This window comes from Oryctolagus cuniculus, chromosome 13 (assembly GCF_964237555.1).
Source record: "Oryctolagus cuniculus chromosome 13, mOryCun1.1, whole genome shotgun sequence".
Lineage (NCBI taxonomy): Eukaryota > Metazoa > Chordata > Mammalia > Lagomorpha > Leporidae > Oryctolagus > Oryctolagus cuniculus.
The window spans coordinates 27058780-27072058 of NC_091444.1; the positions used below are offsets into that span (position 1 = coordinate 27058780).

The following is a 13279-nucleotide window of genomic DNA, read 5'->3' on the forward strand; positions in this document are numbered from 1 at the left end:
AAAGGCATCGGGTATTCCCACAAAGGCAGAGGTCAAGAGGCAGTTTTGAAAAAGCAAGCATGCAGCCGGCGCTGCAGCTCACTAGGCTAATCCTCTGCCTTGCAGCACCGGCACACCGGGTTCTAGTCCCGGTCGGGGTGCCGGATTCTGTCCCGGTTGCCCCTCTTCCAGGCCAGCTCTCTGCTGTGGCCAGGGAGTGCAGTGGAGGGTGGCCCAAATGCTTGGGCCCTGCACTCCATGGGAGACCAGGGTAAGTACCTGGCTCCTGCCATCCATCAGATCAGTGCGGTGCGTCGGCCGCAGCGCGCCAGCCACGGTGGCCATTGGAGGGTGGACCAACTTCAAAGGAAGACCTTCCTCTCTGTCTCTCTCTCTCACTGTCCACTCTGCCTGTCAAAAAAAAAAAAAAAAAAAAAAAAAAGCAATTGCTTTAGACGCCAATGGCTTAATCATGGGGAATGCTTTTCACAACCCTGTCCTTGGTCCACTGTGCCAATCCACTGTGCTCTGTTATGTCTGTGGACAGGTTTGCACAAAAAGTTCATGGAAAATAAAATTAAAAGACAAAGTTTACTTTGGTGCAAAAATTTTGAAATCCATGCATAATTTTTTAATAATACGCATATTTCATGAACTTTTGAAGATATTCTATATTTGTTTATCCTTAATAGCAAGGCATTTTGTGATCATTAAAAAAATTTTTAATTATGGAGATTTTCAAACATACATGTACACATATAAACCCTCAGATAGCCAAAACCCTGCTTTAAAACAAATGAAGGCATCTCAGGGTATCTTTCTAACTAACAGATAAAGTCTTCTTTTAAAATTGTTGTACAGCATACATCACATCAAATTTACCATGTTAACCATTTTAAGTGTGCAATTCAGTAGCATGAAGTAACTGCACAATGACGCACAACAATCACCACCATCCAGGCCCCAGGCATGTGCATCATTCTATTTCCCTTCAACCAAGCCCCTAGTAACCATATTCCACTTTCTGTCTCTGAATTTCATTGTTCTAAATAGTGCACATACGTGGACTCATGCAGTATTTGTCCTCTCTTGTCTGGTTTGTTTCACTTAGAATAAATAATGTTTTTAAAGTTCATCCATGTGTTAAAATTATATTCCTTTTTAAGACTTATAAGAGCATTGAAAATAATAATCCCAACATACCTAACAAAATTAACAGTACCTGCTTGATATTACCTCATTAGCTACTCAATGTTAGTGCTTCAAAAAGTATCCCTTGAAATGTCATTTTACAATTAGTTTGAAGGAAGTGGGATCCAAACAAGGTCTATACACTATATTTGGTTATGTCTCAAGTCTCTTTTAATCCATTTTAATTTCTCCTCCCTTTTTTTCCTCATGCTATTTACTTATTGAAGAAGTTAAGTAATGTGCTAGGTAGAATTTCCCCCCTTCTGTATTTGTCTGATTGTATCCTTGTAGCATCATTTCATTACTTCCTCTATCCCCTAAATTTCCAAATGGTACAGCTCTAGGGGCTTGAACGGATTCAGGCTCCATTTCCAGGGTGGGCTGTGTGCTTCCTGTTCCATCAGAGCAAGAGGCCCATGGGGTGTGGTGGTCCCATCTGTAAGGACCCTAGGGTGGATCAGTGGGGGTGCTGCCAGCCTAATCCATCTGTTGATGATACAGCTTGACAGATAAATGCTCTTAAGCCTTTGTAAGTGTGCATAAGCATACCTGTGTGGCTGTGTCTCTGGATATGAATTTATGTCAGTCACCACTATTCGTTCTACGGATCCTCAAAGAGTCCCCAATTCTGAAAAGAGCCACTCCCAGAATCCTTGAGCTCTCATGTTTCACCCAGCACAGCTCCTTATTTGCAGGTAGCCCTTGAATTACCTAAAGATGAGTGCCTACTTGGAGGCATACAGATCTCTGTAAAAGCCATGGAGGACTGTTCTAACATCCACACTGCCACAGACAGTAAGTCTTCTCTTTGTCTAAGGTAGTTCTCTTCCTGTAGCTGAGATCCATTTTCCCTTGTCTGGGGCTCAGTGGGGGTGAAGAGCAGCTGGCGAGTAGGCCCTGTACACAGGGACCAGGGAGGTGATGAGTGAAGCCCAGACTCATCCCAGGTAGTCTACATGCGGCAGGAATTTAGTGAGAGATCGACAAGGGCTAGAACATGCTTTATTTTAACTCCCCAGCCAGGGTTGGCTATTTTTCTTTTAAAATTAAATACAGATAACATTTTTAAAAAGTAAATATTCAGAGGATAGGGACCTAAAAGTCCTGACAAGTTTCCAAAGTTCAGAGTCAGTGTGTTTATTTTGTGCCCTTGTAAATCAGCAGAGGCCTGTAAGTGGCAGACTTAAACAGTCCACCTCGTACGCATTTTGTCTTATGGGGGAGGAAGGTTCAGGGAGCAAAGGGGAAGGAGACAGAGCAGAGACAGCTGAGCTGAGTATGGCACGAGGGGAGAGGAGAGCTTGACTCTCTCGATAGAAACAGCATGAGCCAAGCTGTGTGACCATAGATCCAAGGGAAATCAAGCGTGAGCCACACACGTGGCTGGTGTTGTGGTAGCCATGTGGATAAAAACACACATGAACAGGTGCAATTCATTTCAACACCAAATATCTGATTTAGCTCCATTTATTCAAAATGTTATTTCAACGTGGAATTAATGTAGGACCCATGACTGGGAGTTTATGTTCTCTTTTTATACTAAGTCTCCAAGAGCCAGGGTGAATTTTCCCCTGAAGGCACATCTCCATTGGGGATTAGGTAGAGTGCAAGTGCTCAGTGGCCACTTGAGGTGAGTGGGCCATCCTGTATGTGCTCTAGAGCTTGCTGAAATCCACCAGATGCACCTCAACTCCCATGCTATGAAGTGAAGATGACCCTTCCCACCCTGAGCCCCTTTTAAGGTCGTGGGAGATGTACAGGCCAATGGGTGTCAATGTGCTTCAGTGGCTGAAGCTGTTGGGTGCCCCAAAGGCCTCCAGCTTAGGGGAAAAAAAGCAGTGTTGCCAGCACCTGGGAGCTGAATTAACCTCTTAATGGACCCCTGGGCCGTGTGGACATAGTGTGTACTGAATGGAATGAGTGTGGCAGGGGCTCACAGGCCAGTTAAATTTTGCAACAAAAATTGGGGTAACAGAGATGAGGCTGTCCACTGTTGTTTTGCCATCTCTACTAGGGTCCTTGAAAAAATTCATGGACAATGGAATTAGAACATAAGTTCATTTTGGTGGGGAAAAAAATTTGAAAGGTGTTGTCAAAAGGTTGAGGGAAAATACATATTGTGAAAAAATATGAAGGGATTTTAAAAGATAATCTGCACCACTCCTATCTCAGTTACTCTATTTATTTGAAAAATTAAAATAGATTTTAATAATACCCAAAGCACTGCACATGATCAGATGAGCAAAATAGGCTGTTGCCCCCACCCAAGGAGCTCACAGAACAGTGGGGAAACACACATATTAATGTGTGCATGTAAAGACCAAATAGATGTGCAGTCCCTGGAACTCTTCCTGGAAGGATCAGAAAAAAACAGGTCAAAATGCCTTAACCAATGCAATAGCTGAAAATTCCATAGTAAATGTGGCTGTGCGTGCAGCCTCTCATCTCTTGGTTCTGAACCCCTATGGTCCCTGCTCTTCCCCCACCTCCCCTCCCTGCCCCAGTGATGCAACCCCAGCAGCCCCAGGTTCACGTCCCCCTAAGTTCAAGTGCACCAAGAAAATGAGTGAACAAGTAGTCCCAGCCCTAGGCTCCCAGCATCTCGTGGGCTCTGACTGGGACCTGAGACTTCCTGGACCAATCTTGGGGGGCCCTGGCTCCATTTCTTCTGACTGGTCACCCCTTGCACATGACCCAGGAGTGTGAGAGCCCCGGCTTTCCTGTAGAAAAAACTTGGAAACAGGTATTAAATTGGGGTGGAAGAAGCTGAACAGCTGAGACATGACAAAATCCACGAAGAATGATGGGAAGGTGTAACCTGGGCTGGCTTTGTGAATGTGCAACCTGTGGGATGCTGCACTTAAAAGATCCTGCCCTTGGCGTAATGATCTGCTATCACCAGCTTGAAATTCTTATTACTTCTAAACAAGGGGCTCCACATTTTCATTTTTACATAGCTGATCCTCGATGTGTCTACTACCATTCCATTACCTGTAGGAGGAAATGACTTTGGAACTGGACTTTGGAAGAGCAAATAAAATAGCAATTTTCCAAGTGGAAAAAAAATGTGGAGAGGTTGGGTGGTGAGGAGGAGAGGGAAGGGGAGGGAAGAAATTCCAGGCAGAGGCTCTGCATAGGCAAAAAAAAAAAATTCAGGACATGAAAGGATTGATGAGAAACTGAAAGCTCCAGCACTTCAGGTGCTTGGGGCCTAAAGTGCTTATGGGGTGTGGCCCTAGCCAACCTGGCAGGACAGGGACAGAGAAGTGACCAGTAAGTACTTCCGAGCTAACGAAGACAAGCCAAGGGAGTTTCTACCTTAGAAACAGAGGAGCTATACATGGTAAACCTAGCTTGTTCCAAACAATCAATGTAGCTCCTGGATTTCTACCTCTGGTTCCCGCCGCACGTGAAGGCTAACTTTTCACTGCGTAATCTTAGCGGCTAAGTGATCTTTATCACCAGGATGTTAGCAAGGTTAGCATTCCACCCCTGTGATTTCACCATCCGAATATTCATGAATCACAGAGATGTTTCTAAGAATGTGTTTTCCAATTGTTGACTTTATAACTATAATAGTGTGCTGTAATTACAAAGATGACGCTTTGGAACCTAAATAGAACAAGCCTCTGTTGCGTGGGAGTTCATTGCTTTGGTGACAAAGGAGAAACACAGACAGTGACTCAGGTGGAACATGTGTTTCATTTTCATTTTGTGTTTCCTTTGGTTCGGCATGTCAGGGCTTGTAACGGGGCCGGCGCAGAGTGCACTGTGGGGAATGCAGAAGTTAGAAAGCGAGGCTTTCCCCGTCAGGGACAAAGTGCATGCGCCCCTTCTTACTCAGCCTCTCCATTGTTAAGGCCAACATGAAAGGGGGAGGGGAGACAGGGGCTTCTCTCCAGCACACGGATTCTGTAATGATCAGTATCAGCCTGCACTGTGTCATAGCAGGTAAAGCTGCCTCCTGTGACGCTGGCATCCCACATGGGCGCCGGTTCTTGTCCCAGCTGCTCCACTTCCGATCCAGCTCCTTGCTATCGGCCTGGGAAAGCAGTGGAAAATGGCCCAGGTGCTTGGGCCCTTGCTCCCACGTGGGAGACCTGTCTCTCTCTGTCTCTGTCTCTGTCTCTCTCTATCTCTCCCTCTCGCTGTAAATCTGACTTTCAAACAAATAAATAAATCTTAAAAAAAAGAGTAATGGCTAATATTTTGTTCCCAATTTCTTTAAAGAAACACTAAAGAGACAACACTGGTTCTGAATCGAGAATCTCCTTGAGTTTCCACTGTAGCTTGTTTAAATTTAAATTAAACGTAAGAGGATGAATTAATATTCAGGGAGCTAAGTGCCAGGTGTGCCACACTTGCCTGCCTTGTTCATTCTTGTCTTCCCAGCACTTTGAACAATGCTTGGCATGTAGCAGGCGCTCGATAAATATCTGATGAAGAAGTGGATGAATTTACTCCTTGCAGCACTCCCATGTAACTGTGACAACTTTTCAGACCAGGAAAGAGAGAGTAAGTGTTGGAAACTAAGGGCAGGAGCTGGTATGTCCAGCCAGATGTGTCCCACACGGGACAGCGTGACCCCCTTGGTGACTTCTAGGTAGGTGCACCTTCTGTAAAACCCTTGGTCAATCAGGAATGACGGCAAGAGAGGAGGCCTCTCAAAGTGGAACAATGATATTGTAGTTCTTGCTGACTACAGACACAGAGCCAGAAATTCACGGAATTGAGCAACTGAAGGGAACTTCAGAATTTACAATAAGAAAGCTCCCATTTACTGAGAGATACTGAGTTAATTCTCTCTCTTTCTACACACGCATGGATACTTCCAAAAGGTTATGGGGTTGGACACTTAGCCTAGTGGTGAAGATGCTTACCTCCACATCAGAGTACCTGGTATCAACTCTCACCTGCAGCTCCTAAGTCCAGCTTCCCGCTAATGCAGACCTGCGAATGGGCAGTGGTGACGGCTCCAGTAACTGAGTACCTGCCATGTGCTTGGGAGACCTACACTGAGGCATCAGCTCCCAGCTTTGACCTGGCCCAGTCCTGGCTTGCCGTTGTGGGCATTTAGGGAGTGAATCAGTGGACAGAAGTATTCTCTCTCTCTCTCTGTTCTCACTCTCTCTCTCTCTCTCTCTGTTCTCACTCTTGCTCTCTCTGCCTCTCAAATAAATGAAGAAAAATAATTTAAACTATGAGTTTATTTTAGGGCAAAATTTTTTTTCATAATATTCATTTCCTTTTTTATGCATTATGAAACAAGTATTGTACCAAAATAAACTGCTTTTACTTTCATTTTTTTCCATGAGCTGTTTGAAGTGTGTCTGTATGTATACACATAAACGTATGGCTCCAACAGCAATCCTGCAAAAGTGGGTCCTACTGGCTCCCTTACTGCTGTGCAGACTGGTGAGTGGCAGGAGGTGGGGCTGCTGTTGTCCTGAAGCTGTCGCCTTAGTACAACCTCCTTGATGAACACAGGAGGAATCTGACCCTCGGGGAGGTACCCAGCAGTATTCAGTTGGTACAGAACCAGGACTTGAACCTTGGTCCTATGTTATTTCCATGGTGTTCACAGCCTAGATGAGTACACTTAGAGTTTGTTTGTTTGTTTGTTTTCCTGTTGTTTGTATCAGCCACTGCTAGGCTTAGCAGGACAAAAACCAAGTTTATTAAGGACTAATTGATCATTCCATTCTCCACCCCCACCCCCACCCCCTAGAAACTAATGATTCTTCCCTGTCTTCCATCTCAGCCCCTGACACACGGTAGGTACTAGGTACTTGGCATGCTTGATTTGGGCGGGATATGATTTGCATGGAATCTCACTCTTGGATGTCCTTCAATGGCAGGACTGGGAAAAAGCCACCCTTTGAGAAGCACAGAATAATACCGGTTTTTACTTTCAGTATAAAATAAAATGTATACTTTGTTTAAGAATTAACATGTCTCAACTGTAGAATAACTGGAACATTCAGAAATGTGTGTGTGGAAGAGAAACAAAATCACCTACCTATATTTCTGCCATCTAGAGTTAAACACTCTTAGTATGTTGTGGCTATTTCTTCTTTCTGCATTCTGTATTTTGTTTATATTTTTGTAGAGTTGTGGTTGCATTCAGTTTCCAGTATATGTGGTCTTGCCTTTTTTTTTTTTTTTTTTTTTTTTTGGACAGGCAGAGTTAGACAGTGAGAGAGAGAGAGAGACAAAGGTCTTCCTTTATCATTGGTTCACCCCCTCAATGGCTGCTGCGGCTGGCGCACTGCGGCTGGCACACCGCGCTGATCCGAAGGCAGGAGCCAGGTGCCTCTCCTGGTCTCCCATGGGGTGCAGGGCCCAAGGACTTGGGCCATTCTCCACTGCACTCCTGGGCCACAGCAGAGAGCTGGCCTGGAAGGGGGGCAACCGGGACAGAATCCAGCACCCCGACCGGGACTAGAACCCGGTGTGCCGGCGCCGCAAGGTGGAGGATTAGCCTAGTGAGCCACGGCGCCGGCCGTGCTCTTGCCTTCTAAAAATCACCTGTCTCCACAACTTTCCCTAAATCATAAACTGTTTGTAAACACCTTTTTACATAGTGGCATAGCGCTGAGAAAACAGGCTCTTATTTAAAAAACAGTCTCCTGGTCAGCATCCCGTTATGCCAGATCATTAGCTTCTCCTAGCTCTTCCATAACCAACCACACTGTTCCCTCAATCAGAAAAATAGTTGGGGTCAATGTTATCATCAGAAGCCCGAGGGAAAACACAGATTCCAGGAGCCAGTGTTGTGGCACAGCGGGTTAAACCACTGCCTGCAACACCAGCATACCCTATGAGCACCAGTTTGAGTCTCAGCTGCACCACTTCTGATCCAGCTCCCCACTGCCACCCACGTGGGAGACCTGGGCGGAGTTCCAGGCCCCTGGTTTCGGCCTGACCCACCCTGGCTGTTGTGGCCATTTGGGTAGTGAACCAGTGACTGGAAGGTGCTTGGTCATTAACAGTAAATTTCCAGTAATCAGAGGGCTATCTTGAGCTCTAGGACCCAACCCCGCTACCATTCCTTCCTCTTTCCCCTCCCTCCTGACATCTCTGGTCCCCATGGTCCCCAGCTCAACACTCCCTAACACCTTAGGACTCCCCTCCTCTGCTTGTCCTTATACCACACTGTTGTCAGAATCTTCAAATATGTGCCTGGAAGTTCCCCCAACCCAATGGCTCCTGTTCACCTCACCAGTCCTGCCTCAATTCAGGCAACCTTGCTTCACTCCCCAGGCCAGCCAAGTACCTGCTTAGGGCACCAGTAAAGCGGCTGGGATTCCCCCTCTCCCCACAGCTTGCCCCAAGGGATCCTGAATTTGGCAATGAAAACGTCTAGGGGAAAAAGCTGTCGTCATTTCAGGACATGGAAGAGCATTCATTGTGCGTTGTGGATCTTCCTGATTTTGAATGAAGGGCATCTAACAGTGGGGATACCATTGTTCTTTGTGTCATCTGGACTTTGATCACCCCACCCGACCAGTGCTGCAGCCTCTACCCAACCCACGGTCAGCCCTGCCCCATCAAGCTTCCTGAAAAGCATCTGTTTGTGTCCACCTGCCACCACAAGACCCTGTGACCCCCACTGCTTTGTCCCGGGGTTGGCGGGGAGGGCAGAGTGCACACAACCCTAAGGTCTGTCGCAGTCAGCCCCTTCCCTACTCGATCCCCAACTCCCTGCTTTCCACCTGCGCTTCCACCCAGCACCTGCCCTGCCATGCTCCAGACATGCTCTGTGTCCTCACAATTCCACCTTTCCACCCACTGCATGCTCACTGGCTGTGGGCCTTGCAACACGCCTGGCACTGTGCAAGATGCAGGGAATAAGCGTGGAGACGAGGAGGGCATAGCCCCTGTCTTCCTGGCACACAGAGCTTCTCAGATGCTCCCCCCCGCCCCGCCCCGTCTGGAATGCCTTCCTTCCTCCCCTGCCTAGAGAATGCTCAGCTCAATGTCCAGCTCAAAAGTCACCTCGACCGTCGGCCCTTGGTAGCTCTTTAATCCTTACTGCATCCGGCCAGGGGCTATCTAGGGGAAAAAGCTGTGGATCTTCCTGATTTCGAATGAAGTATGAATGAAGAATGAATAGTCTGTCTCCCCACAAGCTGAGTACCTGGAGGGCGCGCATGCATTACTACAGTTCTTGATGCAATACCCAGCACATAGTAGGTTCTCATTAAAATATTTACTGACCCCCCCACCCTGTACTTCAAAAATTCATGATAAAACAGAACTAAAATATAAGTTGGTTTTGATGCAAAAAATGCATAGTTTTTTTTTTCATAATAAGCATCTTCTATGAATTGTCGAGGATCTCCCTCATCCACTACGTGCTATGTACTGGACATAGTTTCACGTGTGTCGCTCCCCCTCTTCGTGGAGGAGCAACACAGGACCCTGCGCTGTTCTTTCGTCTGCTCGGCCCTCCCCGGGTTTGCTGCTGGTTCTTCCCGGGTTGGCTACTATCCCTTCCACCTCCGTGGAAGGGCAGTTCCCCCTGGCCGCATTCCCCACTTCCGCAGGGGAGCGGCACACCGCCGGCCGGCTCTCTCGGGGGCTGCACGGGTGTTCCTTCAGCTAGATGTTCCCCATAGATGTTCCTGGTGCATGCCGTCTCTCTCCTCCTTTATAGTCCTCCTCCGCCAATCCCAACTCGGCCGCCCACACGCCGAGTACGCTGCTCTCCAATCAGGAGCAAGTCCTACAGTTAATTGGTTGAACTGGAGGCAGCTGTGCGGAAGCTGTTTACTTCTCTCCCAACGCCATATTGGGGGAGAGCAGATGCATAGAATAAGTCTTAATTCGAGTAACTTAGTCTAGTCCGGGCTGCTCCCCACACACGTGTGGTGATTTGTCACCTAAACACTGCTATAAAATCCTCAAGGTCAAGGGTTGCTCTTGTACTGCCCTCATAACTCCAAGGAGTCCCAAGAACACTGCTGTGTGCCGTGTCTGGCAATAGGGCACAATCTGAGACATTGACTGACAGGTACAAACTCACCGGAGTGACTCACTGCACGCTCAGCCACTGCAGATTCAAGTACAAGCTCATCATCAGATGATTGCAGTTCATCGTATTTTGGGAAACAGAATAGAAGTCGAAAAAGCCCTGCTCAGTTTACTCAGTCAATAGCAGGGCTTATGCTTGTGGGTGAAGCAAATTACAGAATAATTGCAAATTTGGCAGAGAGGAGAGTTATCACAGAGGGCACAGGGACCTGGAATTTGTCAAGTGTGAATCGCCTGTGACTCCGAGAGCAGGAATTTTCCCGTAAGGTCAACTCTGGAAGCGTCTAGGTCTTTTGCAAGGCTTTGGTGAGGCACGGGTGCCGGTCGTCAACAGGAAAAGCAAATCTAAACACGTAGAATGCTCGCTAAGATTTGGAAGACACAGTAGTTTTAAAGTCAGACCTGAGCAGCTTTCTGAGCTATGGTTTCTTCGTCCATAAAATTGAGATAATCACACCTGCCTCACAGGGTTATTATGAGAAGGAAATAAGATACTGAGTATTTTTAAAAGTGCTTACCACTGCACCTGGCATGTAGTATGTGCTCAGTAAATAATAATTACTAAATATGACCTGGCTGCAGATTGATTTTTTTTTTCAATTTGTTCATATCAGGCAGAAAGCCAGCCTGAGAGATGGAACTTTCCATTGGGATCTAGGCATTTTCGCGATCGCAGAGTTCTATGTGACGTGTCAGCTGCAAAGGTGTCGTGAAGGGAGGGGGAGCAACATGGAGTGAATGTCTCCCACGCAGAAACCCCGAGGATGCACCGTCTTTCATGTGCACCACGGCTCTGTGAGAATTGCACTCTCCTCTCATTTCATAGGAGACACCAGCTTTAGGACCCACACCCAAAGTCACAGAGGAGGTGGCGACGTGGGGACCTGAATGAAGGTCCTTCCTGCCATCCCTGCTCCTGCCCTTCCACCCTCTCCTACTCTGTCTCCTCCAAGCACAGTGTGCCTGGCCAGCCACGAGCTAAGGATGCCCCTGAGCTGGTGGAAGGTGTCTTCTTACCATCACAGAGCACGTCTCTAAGCAGAGGGCAAAACAGGGACTATGCAGTCTGGATGTCTGCTAAGGTTCCCGTAGGTGTGAGGATTGAGGATCCAGAGGTCATGGAGAGCTGCTTTTCCTCTTGGAGTACAATCCCCACATCCATTAAATGAAGGCACTGGGTGGCATCAAAGTGTTCCAAGTTCTCCCGTGAGCACTTGGCAAGGGGCAGGATGAATTAGTTGTGTTCAAGCTCTCAGACTTGGGAGCCAGACTGCCTGGGCTCCACGCCCTCTCTGCTACTCAATAGCTATGTAACTACTGGCAAGTTATTTCTGTGTGCCTCAGTTTCTCCATCCATAAAATGGGTTGTTAGGAAGATGAAATGCATTATATGTAAGAGGCTTAGCATGTGGCCTGGAACACAGAGACTGCCAGAAGTCCAGAATGTACTTGATAGCTCTTCTTTTTCCTTAACAATCCCTGTGGGACTTAAAGTCAACACATCCTTATTTTTAAAATATAAGGAAAATTCCAAGCACTTCCTACTTAAGACAGATACTCCAGAAAGACTCTAGCTGCTTGTTGCATGGTTCTGGTACAGGACATGAGCAGGCTCGTGCCCTATGAGGGAAAGACGGAAGCAGACGACGGCCAGGATCTTTTGGCTCTGCTGTCTTACTGGCTCTGAAAATCAGCACCACAGACTCCGCACCTGCTTGGGTACAGCCTGAGGTAAGCACCTGCCTGGAAGTCCCCCTGCCACCAAGCTGACACAGAGGTGCCAGAGCCGAGGTGCCAGCTGTGACACGGATAGAAGCGTCGCCTGGCTGTTCTGACTCCAGACTCCTCCGTCACACTGTAGACTGCACTTTTTTTTTTTTCCAAGGTGGACAGGAAAGTCCAGAGAGACAGACACCATGCAGGTGCTGCTCCGCAGGCGAGACTGACTGCAGGGGTTTTTGTTTGGATGTCAGGAAAGAAAGCAAAGGTAACCACGATTTGGTGTGTGGGGGGTGTCCTTCTCTCTTCCACCACACCCTGCGTAGCACTTGGAGACAGAAATCAAGATCCCATCTCTGATCCCACTTAAGCAACTTGAGCAAGGATGGTGTTTGATGCACCCTTCCCCATAAAGAAGATTGAAGTGCGTATAGCACTGTGGCAAAGTATTGGCATCGCCCTAAATAGGAAAAGGAGAGAAATGTCTGAGCAAATCATACAACATCCACCAGCCATCACCAATTATGGTGCTGAGACGCAGGAAGGATGGTGGTGTCCTCTGGGGGCAGACAGGGGCAGATGTGAGCAGGAATGGACATAGGTGAGGTGCTAAGCACTGCACGGGATGGTCTATTTCTTAACTTAGGTGGTGGGCTCTTGCCGTGTCTTCTATTCTTATAACATATATATATATATATATATACACACACACACACATATATATATTCTATGTAATCATCTGTATGAATCTACATTTTACAATAAGACATATTTTTAAGAAGAAAAATTATAGTAATAAAGACCACAGACTATTCCAAGCAAAAGAACAAATTCCAAAATTTCATGTAATGTACAATCTATTTTAAAATCATATGCACGAGAAAAAAAGACTGGGATGAAGCACACCAAAATGCTAATAGTGTTGAAAATATGGGTAATTGCTTCCTCTTGCCTGTTCCCCAAATTTTGACATTGGCAAAAAATTATAGTAAAATTTCCTCTAGGGGAAGGTACTGTGGCACAGCAGTCAGGCCAACATTTGGGATGCCTGCATCCCACCTCAGAGTGTCTGGTTCAGGTCCTGGCTGCTCCATTTCAGATCCAGCTTCCTGCTGGTACACACTCTAGGAGGTGACGGTTTGGGAGCTTGGATCCTTGCTGCCCGCATGGAAAACCTGGATGGAGTTTCAGGCTCCTGGCTTCAGCTTACCCTAGCTCCAGCTGTTGTAGATATCTGGAGGATGAGCCAGTAGATGGAAAATATCTCTCTCTCTCTCTCTCTCTGTTGTTCTATTTTTTAAAAAGTTCATGGAAAAGTGCATTATTTTTAAACAAAAAATGAAAATTTCCTCTA

General features: G+C 46.8%; 1 protein-coding gene and 1 long non-coding RNA gene across 19 annotated transcripts in view; one reads left to right on the top strand and one right to left on the bottom strand.

Annotated features, from left to right (window-relative positions):
* Nucleotides 1-13279, top strand: part of ATF3 (activating transcription factor 3) — a 52008-nt gene that overhangs the window by 21952 nt on the left and 16777 nt on the right. Inside the window, exons 1-4 of one of the 18 annotated variants that reach the window (XM_070055265.1) lie at nucleotides 1871-1965; nucleotides 5563-5685; nucleotides 6486-6585; nucleotides 6899-6944. The exons of 1 other annotated variant lie outside the window; for it this stretch is intronic. In XM_070055265.1, the coding sequence (XP_069911366.1) occupies nucleotides 6505-6585; nucleotides 6899-6944 (127 nt within the window). In that variant the 5' untranslated portion in view covers nucleotides 1871-1965; nucleotides 5563-5685; nucleotides 6486-6504. Of the gene's footprint in view, nucleotides 1-1865; nucleotides 1966-5562; nucleotides 5686-6485; nucleotides 6586-6898; nucleotides 6945-11806; nucleotides 11938-12091; nucleotides 12194-13279 lie in introns of those variants that run through there. 16 more of the 18 variants (XM_070055272.1, XM_070055279.1, XM_070055266.1 and 13 more) reach the window with 16 other exon arrangements.
* LOC138844944 (uncharacterized) overlaps nucleotides 1-13279 on the bottom strand; it is a 75571-nt gene that overhangs the window by 18642 nt on the left and 43650 nt on the right. The gene's annotated exons all lie outside the window — the stretch shown is intronic.